The 12,499-nt window shown below is 45.3% G+C and overlaps 1 protein-coding gene across 1 annotated transcript; it reads left to right on the top strand.

Annotated features, from left to right (window-relative positions):
- The first annotated feature begins 14 nt into the window (after positions 1 to 14).
- TMEM59 (transmembrane protein 59) lies at positions 15 to 12,210 on the top strand. Its single transcript, XM_075287274.1, has 8 exons — positions 15 to 185; positions 5,537 to 5,642; positions 6,421 to 6,515; positions 7,086 to 7,238; positions 7,752 to 7,833; positions 7,912 to 8,014; positions 8,217 to 8,325; positions 10,852 to 12,210. The coding sequence occupies exons 1-8, from the start codon at positions 39 to 41 to the stop codon at positions 11,005 to 11,007; spliced, it is 951 nt and encodes a 316-aa protein (XP_075143375.1). The 5' UTR covers positions 15 to 38; the 3' UTR covers positions 11,008 to 12,210.
- Positions 12,211 to 12,499: the final 289 nt, after the last annotated feature.

Below are 12,499 nucleotides of genomic sequence, written 5' to 3'. Positions count from 1 at the left end.
GATGTTGACTGCTGGGGTAATCAGCTGGGAGGAGTAAGATGGCTGCCACACGGCTGCTCTGCGGGCTCGCGCTGTTGCTATGCTGCACTCTGGGGGTCCGCGGCTCCCTGGAGACCGCCCTGGGGGACAGCTCGTCCTGCCACCATGTATGTGAGGGCACCTACCCCCTGCACACCTACCCCGAGGTAAGTGAGGGGCAGGAAGGGGAGACGGCGCCCCGCCCCCTGACAGCCCTGTCCTGTACACAGGCCCGCAGCAGCAGCCTGACTGACACCAAGACAATACAGTGCAGGCTAGTGTTATCTGTTATCAGCCAGTGCTGGATCCTTACTGACACCAATACAATACAGTGCAGGCTAATGTTATCTGTTATCAGCCAGTGCTGGATCCTTACTGACACCAATACAATACAGTGCAGGCTAGTGTTATCTGTTATCAGCCAGTGCTGGATCCTTACTGACACCAATACAATACAGTGCAGGCTAGTGTTATCTGTTATCAGCCAGTGCTGGATCCTTACTGACACCAATACAATGCAGTGCAGGCTAGTGTTATCTGTTATCAGCCAGTGCTGGATCCTTACTGACACCAATACAATACAGTGCAGGCTAATGCTATCTGTTATCAGCCAGTGCAGGATCCTTACTGACACCAATACAATACAGTGCAGGCTAATGCTATCTGTTATCAGCCAGTGCTGGATCCTTACTGACACCAATACAATGCAGTGCAGGCTAGTGTTATCTGTTATCAGCCAGTGCTGGATCCTTACTGACACCAATACAATGCAGTGCAGGCTAGTGTTATCTGTTATCAGCCAGTGCTGGATCCTTACTGACACCAATACAATGCAGTGCAGGCTAGTGTTATCTGTTATCAGCCAGTGCTGGATCCTTACTGACACCAATACAATGCAGTGCAGGCTAGTGTTATCTGTTATCAGCCAGTGCTGGATCCTTACTGACACCAATACAATGCAGTGCAGGCTAGTGTTATCTGTTATCAGCCAGTGCTGGATCCTTACTGACACCAATACAATACAGTGCAGGCTAATGCTATCTGTTATCAGCCAGTGCAGGATCCTTACTGACACCAATACAATACAGTGCAGGCTAGTGTTATCTGTTATCAGCCAGTGCAGGAGCCTTACTGACACCAATACAATACAGTGCAGGCTAATGTTATCTGTTATCAGCCAGTGCTGGATCCTTACTGACACCAATACAATACAGTGCAGGCTAGTGTTATCTGTTATCAGCCAGTGCTGGATCCTTACTGACACCAATACAATACAGTGCAGGCTAATGCTATCTGTTATCAGCCAGTGCAGGATCCTTACTGACACCAATACAATACAGTGCAGGCTAATGCTATCTGTTATCAGCCAGTGCTGGATCCTTACTGACACCAATACAATGCAGTGCAGGCTAGTGTTATCTGTTATCAGCCAGTGCTGGATCCTTACTGACACCAATACAATGCAGTGCAGGCTAGTGTTATCTGTTATCAGCCAGTGCTGGATCCTTACTGACACCAATACAATGCAGTGCAGGCTAGTGTTATCTGTTATCAGCCAGTGCTGGATCCTTACTGACACCAATACAATGCAGTGCAGGCTAGTGTTATCTGTTATCAGCCAGTGCTGGATCCTTACTGACACCAATACAATGCAGTGCAGGCTAGTGTTATCTGTTATCAGCCAGTGCTGGATCCTTACTGACACCAATACAATACAGTGCAGGCTAATGCTATCTGTTATCAGCCAGTGCAGGATCCTTACTGACACCAATACAATACAGTGCAGGCTAATGCTATCTGTTATCAGCCAGTGCTGGATCCTTACTGACACCAATACAATACAGTGCAGGCTAGTGTTATCTGTTATCAGCCAGTGCTGGATCCTTACTGACACCAATACAATGCAGTGCAGGCTAGTGTTATCTGTTATCAGCCAGTGCTGGATCCTTACTGACACCAATACAATACAGTGCAGGCTAATGCTATCTGTTATCAGCCAGTGCAGGATCCTTACTGACACCAATACAATACAGTGCAGGCTAATGCTATCTGTTATCAGCCAGTGCTGGATCCTTACTGACACCAATACAATACAGTGCAGGCTAGTGTTATCTGTTATCAGCCAGTGCTGGATCCTTACTGACACCAATACAATACAGTGTAGGCTAGTGTTATCTGTTATCAGCCAGTGCTGGATCCTTACTGACACCAATACAATACAGTGCAGGCTAGTGTTATCTGTTATCAGCCAGTGCTGGATCCTTACTGACACCAATACAATACAGTGCAGGCTAGTGTTATCTGTTATCAGCCAGTGCAGGAGCCTTACTGACACCAAGACAATGCAATACAGTGCAGGCTAGTGTTATCTGTTATCAGCCAGTGCAGGAGCCTTACTGACACCAATACAATGCAGTGCAGGCTAGTGTTATCTGTTATCAGCCAGTGCTGGATCCTTACTGACACCAATACAATACAGTGCAGGCTAATGCTATCTGTTATCAGCCAGTGCAGGATCCTTACTGACACCAATACAATACAGTGCAGGCTAGTGTTATCTGTTATCAGCCAGTGCAGGAGCCTTACTGACACCAATACAATACAGTGCAGGCTAATGCTATCTGTTATCAGCCAGTGCTGGATCCTTACTGACACCAATACAATACAGTGCAGGCTAGTGTTATCTGTTATCAGCCAGTGCTGGATCCTTACTGACACCAATACAATACAGTGCAGGCTAGTGTTATCTGTTATCAGCCAGTGCTGGATCCTTACTGACACCAATACAATACAGTGCAGGCTAGTGTTATCTGTTATCAGCCAGTGCAGGATCCTTACTGACACCAATACAATACAGTGCAGGCTAGTGTTATCTGTTATCAGCCAGTGCTGGATCCTTACTGACACCAATACAATGCAATACAGTGCAGGCTAATGCTATCTGTTATCAGCCAGTGCTGGATCCTTACTGACACCAATACAATACAGTGCAGGCTAATGCTATCTGTTATCAGCCAGTGCTGGATCCTTACTGACACCAATACAATACAGTGCAGGCTAATGCTATCTGTTATCAGCCAGTGCAGGATCCTTACTGACACCAATACAATACAGTGCAGGCTAGTGTTATCTGTTATCAGCCAGTGCTGGATCCTTACTGACACCAATACAATGCAATACAGTGCAGGCTAGTGTTATCTGTTATCAGCCAGTGCTGGATCCTTACTGACACCAATACAATGCAGTGCAGGCTAGTGTTATCTGTTATCAGCCAGTGCTGGATCCTTACTGACACCAATACAATACAGTGCAGGCTAGTGTTATCTGTTATCAGCCAGTGCTGGATCCTTACTGACACCAATACAATACAGTGCAGGCTAATGCTATCTGTTATCAGCCAGTGCTGGATCCTTACTGACACCAATACAATACAGTGCAGGCTAATGCTATCTGTTATCAGCCAGTGCTGGATCCTTACTGACACCAATACAATACAGTGCAGGCTAATGCTATCTGTTATCAGCCAGTGCTGGATCCTTACTGACACCAATACAATACAGTGCAGGCTAGTGTTATCTGTTATCAGCCAGTGCTGGATCCTTACTGACACCAATACAATACAGTGCAGGCTAATGCTATCTGTTATCAGCCAGTGCAGGATCCTTACTGACACCAATACAATACAGTGCAGGCTAGTGTTATCTGTTATCAGCCAGTGCTGGATCCTTACTGACACCAATACAATACAGTGCAGGCTAGTGTTATCTGTTATCAGCCAGTGCTGGATCCTTACTGACACCAATACAATACAGTGCAGGCTAGTGTTATCTGTTATCAGCCAGTGCTGGATCCTTACTGACACCAATACAATACAGTGCAGGCTAATGCTATCTGTTATCAGCCAGTGCTGGATCCTTACTGACACCAATACAATACAGTGCAGGCTAATGCTATCTGTTATCAGCCAGTGCTGGATCCTTACTGACACCAATACAATACAGTGCAGGCTAGTGTTATCTGTTATCAGCCAGTGCTGGATCCTTACTGACACCAATACAATACAGTGCAGGCTAGTGTTATCTGTTATCAGCCAGTGCAGGAGCCTTACTGACACCAAGACAATGCAATACAGTGCAGGCTAATGCTATCTGTTATCAGCCAGTGCTGGATCCTTACTGACACCAATACAATACAGTGCAGGCTAGTGTTATCTGTTATCAGCCAGTGCTGGATCCTTACTGACACCAATACAATACAGTGCAGGCTAGTGTTATCTGTTATCAGCCAGTGCAGGAGCCTTACTGACACCAGTGCAATACAATACAGTGCAGGCTAATGCTATCTCTTATGAGCCAGTGCAGGGCCTTACTGACACCAGTGCAATATCGTGCAGGTTATGGCTATCTGTTATCAGCCACTACAGGGCCATACTGACACTAGTGCAATGCAATACAGTGCAGGCTAATGCTATCTTTTATCAGCCAGTGCAGGATTATTATTGTTTATTTATATATAAGGATTTAGTATCCTTACTGACACCAGTGCAATACAATGTAGTGCAGACTAATGTTATCTGTTATCAGCCAGTGCAGGATCCTTACTGACACCAGTGCAATGCAATACAGTGCAGGCTTGGGCTATCTGTTATCAGCCACTACAGGGCCTTACTGACACTAGTGTAATGCACAGCAGGCTAATGCTACCAGCCAGTGCAGGATCCTTACTGACACCAGTACAATACATTGTAGTGCAGGCTAATGTTATCTGTTGTCAGCCAGTGCATGATCCTTACTCACACCAATACAATGTAGAGCAGGCTAGTGTTCTCTGTTATCAGCCACTACAGTATCCTTACTGACACCAGTGTAATGCAGTGCAGGCTGTATTGTACTGTTCTTTGTTATCAGCCACAGCAGGATGTGTAATGACAGCAATACAATACAGTGCAGGCTAGTGTTCTCTGTAATCAGCCAGTGCAGGGTTCGTAGCAGGATCCTTACTGACATAATTGCAATGTTGTCTGGTATTCTGTGTTATGAGCCAGTTCCGGATCTGCAGCAGGATCCTTAATTATTCCTGTGCAATACAGTGCACACTAGTGTTCAGCCAGTACTGAACCGGTTATGTTATGAAGCACTTCAGTATCCTTACTGATTCCAATGCAATGCAGTGCAGACTAGTGTTCTCTGTTATCACTCAGTGCAGGGCCCGCAGCACAATCCTCAACATTCAGGCTGCAACAGGGACACTGAGGGCAGGGCATTGAGGTGGCCATTATACTGTGTGGGGATTTTGGAGGGGGTATTATTATACTGTGTGATTGACCTCTGAGGGGGACATTATAATTTGTGGGGGGTCACTATGGTGCTGTTATACAGTGTGAGTGTGCAATTGGTGCTAGTTGAGGGCTCCCTCTTAATAAACCTTTGCACTGGGCCCACCAATCGGTTAAAACGGCCGTATATATGGCTATATTACAGCTTGTGTACTGAAGCTTCTTCGTGTCTTCTCTCGGTAGGAGGAGGAGCTCTTCGCCTGTCACCGAGGTTGTCGCCTGTTTTCGATCTGTCAGTTTGCTGAAGAAGGAGACGACTTAAACAAGACTAAGACGGAATGTGAATCAGGTGACTACAGGATGTATACGGGGGCTGGGACTGTGTCGCAGATAGAAGTTATGGGTGCATCCCATAGTCACTGCTGTTCTCTGGGTCCTGCACTCATTTCTTGAAGGTCGGCGACCCCTGTCCAAAAACAACATAGCTAATTGTCTGTTATTAGAAGTCCTATAGAAGTAAATAGCAAGAGCAGCCATTGCACAGGGGTCCCCTACCCCCATTATCGAGATAGCTTTGGGTCGTAAAGGTAGAGCCGGCATCTGTTAGATATTTATGGCATGTCCCATCTGAGATGGAAGTTCCTTTGATAAAAACAAAGTCCCCGATTTGTCCCAGAGAGTTTGCAGAAGTAACTGGGATTGAGAAAACCCTTCTTTAGAAAGTGGTGGGTATGCAAAGCCAAAAATGGGGAGGTGGGGTGGATACAAGAGGCTATCCAGTGGAGGGATGGTGCGGGTGTCCGTCAGATGTCTCGCCACTTATCAGTCCTGGGATGTCTGCCTGTTTATAGCCCAGACTAAGTGATTTCTATAAAGCATCTGGGGCTTTAGGTTTAGTGACCCATTTAAATATTTAGTGATTCTGGAAGTATGGCGCTGTGCCGGATCTATTCCTGTCTGCTACTGGAGCGGCTCGTCCTGCCCGTGGGGAACGATCGGATAAAATCTTTTGTGCAATCTTTCATACCTAGTCAGCAGTGCAGATGGTGAAGAAATGTTTTTACCATTTTCCTATGTTTGTATGTGATGACCGTGTAATAACCGTATTACTGCCCTTATTGCTATAGCTTGTACAGAAGCTTATCCCCAGACCAATGAGCAGTATGCCTGTGTCCTGGGCTGTCACAGTCAGATGCCCTTTGCAGAGAAGCGGCAAGAAGAGGTGAGTATGATATTACCAAGTCTGCATGTCTGAAGGATGTTGTTAAAGGGGTCAACAGCAGGACCCCACAGATCAGCTGATTTAAGCGGCAGCACTCCAGTGAACACCATTTCCACTTTACAGCCTATGTGATGTTGCCTGCATTGGTTACAAGACTTCTTTGCAGCTCAGTCCCATTCAAGTGAATGGATCTGAGCTGCAGTACCAAGCACAGCCACTATACAATGTACAGCGCTGTACTTAGTAAGGAGTAAAGAGACCGCTGTGCTTATGTGAATGTTGTCTCTTCTAACAGCTGATCGGTGGTGATCTGATATTGATAACCTATCCTAAAGGTATATTGGGGGTCACCTGCTCAGTATTTCCTCCATGAGCTTGAAGGAAAGCCGCTCTGGGGTCCGGGTGTTACATGGACAGACATTCATCTAAATATCAGTATCAGTGCCTTCGATCTAAAAGGGGCGGTTTCTGTTGGGTCAGTCCCCTTAAAGCGATTGCAGCATAACTAGTCCGCCTATATTAGGTTATAATGGTTCTCTTTATTGTCGTCTTTTGCGTTTGTTACTGCAGCTGTCAGATATGATGCCGCGGATACATATCCTCTTTCCTCTGACTATGGTCAGAGCTTTCTGGAGTGACGTGATGGACTCCACGCAGAACTTCATGACCTCCTCCTGGACCTTCTTCATACAAGCTGATAATGGACGCATCCTTGTGGTGCAGGTGTGTGCTACGTAATGGCGGAAACAGCCTCATCTCTGTCTATGTAAACAAGCTGATGTCAGTGGGGCCGGCCGGACATCTGACGTTTATAGGGGCTTCCCAATTCACCTCTACTGGCAGATGTCAATAAGGATCAGGCAGTTGTGTTTGTACTGGGACAAAAGTTTGGGTTCTCTGACGGCGACTGTGTCACCTCTCCCGATTCATATAGGCTTGACCAAGCCAACATGCATGTGTATGGGGGGATTGGAGGCGAGAGCTTTCCTGTTATGTGCATGGCCAGCCTAGATATAATCAGATTAAAGTTTTCTTCACTCGTCTTACTGCTGCAGAGTACAAGCTCTCCTAATGTGTATAGTTTTTGCGTTCCTGTTTTTTACCATTGCAGCAGGCTGTGCTGGAACGGCTCCATCCGTTGTCTCCTGCATTATACGTCTTCCTGGATTTTTTTATTTGCATGAATATTAAACATATTTTACAGCTTCTGATTATTTTTTTTTTTCCGTGGTTCAGTCTCAGCCAGAAATCCAGCAGATTCCACCACTGCAGCCAGAAGACGCGTCCGTGCGGGGCAACATGTTGGATGCGGTGCCTTGTAAGTCTCTTCTAAAGCACGTTCAGTGTTGAGAGCCATTTTAGTGTTTGAGAAGTCACGTTTCTTTCTACTCCACAGCACATTTAGGGGGTGGAAGTTCATTCGGGGAGAAAATTTTTGCCCGAAGAGCTAGCATCCTGGAGTTAGACGGAGGAGAAGGGATCATGAAGTGTTTCTCGATGTAAGTAATGACGGTCTGTCGTTGAAAACCACAACCTATCTCTCTGCAAGTCACAAGACAGACAAGTGAATGAAACTCCCAATATAACACTAGGTTGGGGAAAAGTTTCAGAATAAGAGTTGAGGGCACTGCCAAGTCCGGCCATGTTCTTGTTTCGTACCCGACCATTCAGGGATTCACATCCGTGTGTCTTCTTATTCAGGAACTCGAATTGGCTGCTGACAGCGACATTGCTTCTGTCCATCCTGGTCCTTCTCTGGATTTGTTGTGCAACAGTAGCCACCGCGTCAGATCAGTATATCCCCCCTGAGGTAAGCCGGCTCTACCAACACAAAATGGAGGGCAAAAATGACGCCGGCCCTGCTTAACCAGTTTGTATAATTATAAGTAATGTAGTTGGGTAACTCTCCAGGGATTGAATATTTTTCCTACTAGTCTGCACTGCAGCAATGGAAGGTGAAGCTCAAAGCGGAACTAAATGTTCAAAGAAGTTCTGATTTTCTGGCAGCGTTTGTGTCAGAAAATCAGCTTCTCTCCTTCCATCATATAACCTATATATCACAGAGCTCAGCTTCTCTCCTCTATCATATAACCTATATATCACACAGCTCAGCTTCTCTCCTCTATCATATAACCCTATATATCACAGAGCTCAGCTTCTCTCCTTCCATCATATAACCTATATATCACACAGCTCAGCTTCTCTCCTCTATCATATAACCTATATATCACAGAGCTCAGCTTCTCTCCTCTATCATATAACCTATATATCACACAGCTCAGCTTCTCTCCTCTATCATATAACCCTATATATCACAGAGCTCAGCTTCTCTCCTCTATCATATAACCCTAGATATCACAGAGCTAAGCTTCTCTCCTCTATCATATAACCTATATATCACAAAGCTCAGCTTCTCTACTCTGTCATATAACCTATATATCACACAGCTCAGCTTCTCTCCTCTATCCTATAACCCTATATATCACAGAGCTCAGCTTCTCTCCTCTATCATATAACCTATATATCACACAGCTCAGCTTCTCTCCTCTATCATATAACCCTAGATATCACAGAGCTCAGCTTCTCCCCTCTATCATATAACCCATATATCACAGAGCTCAGCTTCTCTCCTCTATCATATAACCTATATATCACACAGCTCAGCTTCTCTCCTCTATCATATAACCCTATATATCACAGAGATCAGCTTCTCTCCTCTATCATATAACCTATATATCACAGAGCTCAGCTTCTCTCCTCACAGAGCTCAGCTTCTCCCCTCTATCATATAACCCTATATATCACAGAGCTCAGCTTCTCTCCTCTATCATATAACCCTATATATCACAGAGCTCAGCTTCTCCCCTCTATCATATAACCCTATATATCACAGAGATCAGCTTCTCTCCTCTATCATATAACCTATATATCACAGAGCTCAGCTTCTCTCCTCACAGAGCTCAGCTTCTCCCCTCTATCATATAACCCTATATATCACAGAGCTCAGCTTCTCTCCTCTATCATATAACCCTATATATCACAGAGCTCAGCTTCTCTCCTCTATCATATAACCTATATATCACAGACCTCAGCTTCTCTCCTATCATATAATCCTATATATCACAGAGCTCAGCTTCTCCCCTCTATCATATAACCCTATATATCACAGAGCTCAGCTTCTCTCCTCTATCATATAACCCTATATATCACAGAGCTCAGCTTCTCCCCTCTATCATATAACCCTATATATCACAGAGCTCAGCTTCTCTCCTCTATCATATAACCCTATATATCACACAGCTCAGCTTCTCTCCTCTATCATATAACCCTATATATCACACAGCTCAGCTTCTCTCCTCTATCATATAACCCTATATATCACACAGCTCAGCTTCTCTCTATAATGTAATAAATACAAGGCTGACATTTCCAGTCCCCTATCTTACATGAGTAGCTTTGCCTTTTGTTTGGTGTAGGGTCTAAGCCCTTTCCATGACTACTATCATGAAGTCCTGGTACTTGCCTGTACGTGACCAGCAAAGCTTAAAAAGCAGTTGCCTGACTACATTGTGTACGGTGGTGATAAGTAACACGCTTATACCACAGATCACAACTTATACAATTCTACCTACTTATCATGGTAGGGCCTGGGGGGGGGGGTCTTAGAGATCGAGGTGGGTCAGCCATTTGCTTGGTTTGTCTTGATCAAAGATATAAGAAACTGCAACCAATTTAATTCCAGACGTTTCTATAGCACTGCCATATGCCACAGAGGTGTGTAGAGGATGCTTTGACTAAAGCACATAGTCCATGAGGTTCCCAGCATCTCACACATACAGCAAGGGGAGATTTTCCATGATATTTAAATGAATGTCAGGAATAGCAAAACTCATTTGCATGTGTGATATATTACATTAAGCTGCAATATCAGAGGCAGCCCAGAGGTAGGAGTGGCACTTAAAGGGGTATCCCTAGCTTATAAAGTCATTGCATATTGCAAGGATATGACATCACTTTATAATCTGTAGGGTTCTTACCAGCCCTGGGAATGAAGGGGATGAAGCAAAGGTTTAGTGATGTCAGCCATTCACAAGTGCAGTTCCCTACACAGCCAGGAGACCTGGGGGCGCCAGAGTTCTGGGAAAACTGGGACGAAGCCCAAGCCAGTGCTGCAGTCCCTCCAGTCTCAGAGATAGGACCCCCACCGATCATAAAGTGATGGCGTATCCTATGGGCGTATAAAAGTGCAGAAATACCGAATAAAGCAGAGGTGCAGGAAATCTGATCGCTCCATTGGTGATGCCGTTCCATTTAATATTAATAATATGTCTTCCAGAAATTGAGCATCTATGGAGATCTGGAATATCTGAACGAGCAGAAGCTTCACAAGTACCCTCCTGCGTCCCTGGTAGTCGTCCATGGTCTTCCCCAAGAGAATGAAGAGGCAGGGCCTTTACCAACTAAAGTGGACCTGGCCAAGTCTGCCATATAGGTCGGAGCTCGTGCCCGCTCTTCTCTCTCCACGCCACCTCTGTAAAGGGGCATCTATTGCAATGTGGATTTCTAGTACAGCTATCTGCCTATCAGATCTCACACGCTGGGTGGCTTCAGGGAGAGGGGAGTCTCTGATACGGACTCTAAATCATAGTTTAGAACTGGATCCAGGTATGCGTCCGGTAACGGGTGCGACGTGATCTTTTCAGGGTTGGGGCGGGAAGGGTAGCTTCTTAAATTTCTAATTTTCTCTCTATTGTAAAACTTTCTTATATACAGGTAGGTGATATTCTGATCTCGGTGTGAGTCTGCTTTGCCTTTCTCTCCTATGCACTATTGTAAGGACTTGCTTTCTGGCTTTGCAGCGTTTCTCTGTTGCATTCACTTACGGGAGTGATGATCCATAGAGTCTCTCCTCGTGCCATGTAACCGAGCATCACCTGCAAAGATGGCTTTTTACTGACCCTGACAAGGAGTCCTCTATGTGAGCACATTATATCTCTAGCGTATACTGGGTGTCGGGGGTGTAACCAGTAATATTTTACTTAAGTCTTTACATTCTGAAGGACTAATAGCCTAATGCACAGACACTTTGGCTCTGAAGGATGAATAGCCGACATGAGTGAGGCGATCTGCCCACCATTAGTATATAGTATGTATCATATCAGAAAACTTTTGACATGTCATAGTCATGTGATGTGGAGATCTGGGTGCCGAGAACCCTACCGATCGCTGAAATGAAGAGTTGGACATGACGGATGAGCATTGTGATTGGCTTGGCCCCGAAAGCGAGCAGAACATCATATAGACTCGCAAAACTTGTAAGTCCATGCACCACTAACCCGCTCACAGCGCTCCGCTGAGGCCAAAACTAATCACAATGTATGGCATAGCAAAAGTTTTCTGAAATGATGGATACCCCTTTAAATGATTTTAGGAGTTTCCCATTTGCGCCCAGCTATATGGAGCAAATACTTGGCGGATTGGTCAGTTTACACTATGAGTTGGTGGCTCAGGACCAGAAATCACTGACCATTCAGCGTGTGACAGGGACACCTCCAAGGATGGCAGGGAATCGATGGTTGTACAATAGTGCGGGGTCTCCAAGCTCAACCCTTTGCTTTCTGGTTGCTGTTGATGACTACCTATAAAAGGGGGTACTCCCATCCGGGCATTCATGGCTACATCCATAGGGTATGCCTGTGTAATGTAACTCACGCCTCCATGGACTACATTCTTGAGAATGGCGCCTTGTTTTCAGCCACAAGTGAATAAGAGATGTCCTCACCTACACAAGTCTCTCTTCACTCTTGTAGGATTTCTGTAACTCGCCAAGGCTTTTACGCCATATCCGGTGCATATAACTATAAATGCAAGGCGAGAATACCCCTTTAACATCTTGCAATTACAAAACCATGTTGTCTTGAAGGCAAACTTTGGTCTTTGTTTCCTCGCCTTCAAGAATGATGGGTCACCTCAGCTTGTAATTG

This window comes from Leptodactylus fuscus, chromosome 9 (genome assembly GCF_031893055.1).
Source record: "Leptodactylus fuscus isolate aLepFus1 chromosome 9, aLepFus1.hap2, whole genome shotgun sequence".
Lineage (NCBI taxonomy): Eukaryota > Metazoa > Chordata > Amphibia > Anura > Leptodactylidae > Leptodactylus > Leptodactylus fuscus.
Note: the sequence above shows the minus strand (reverse complement) of the source record. Positions and strands in the feature narration are given on the sequence as shown.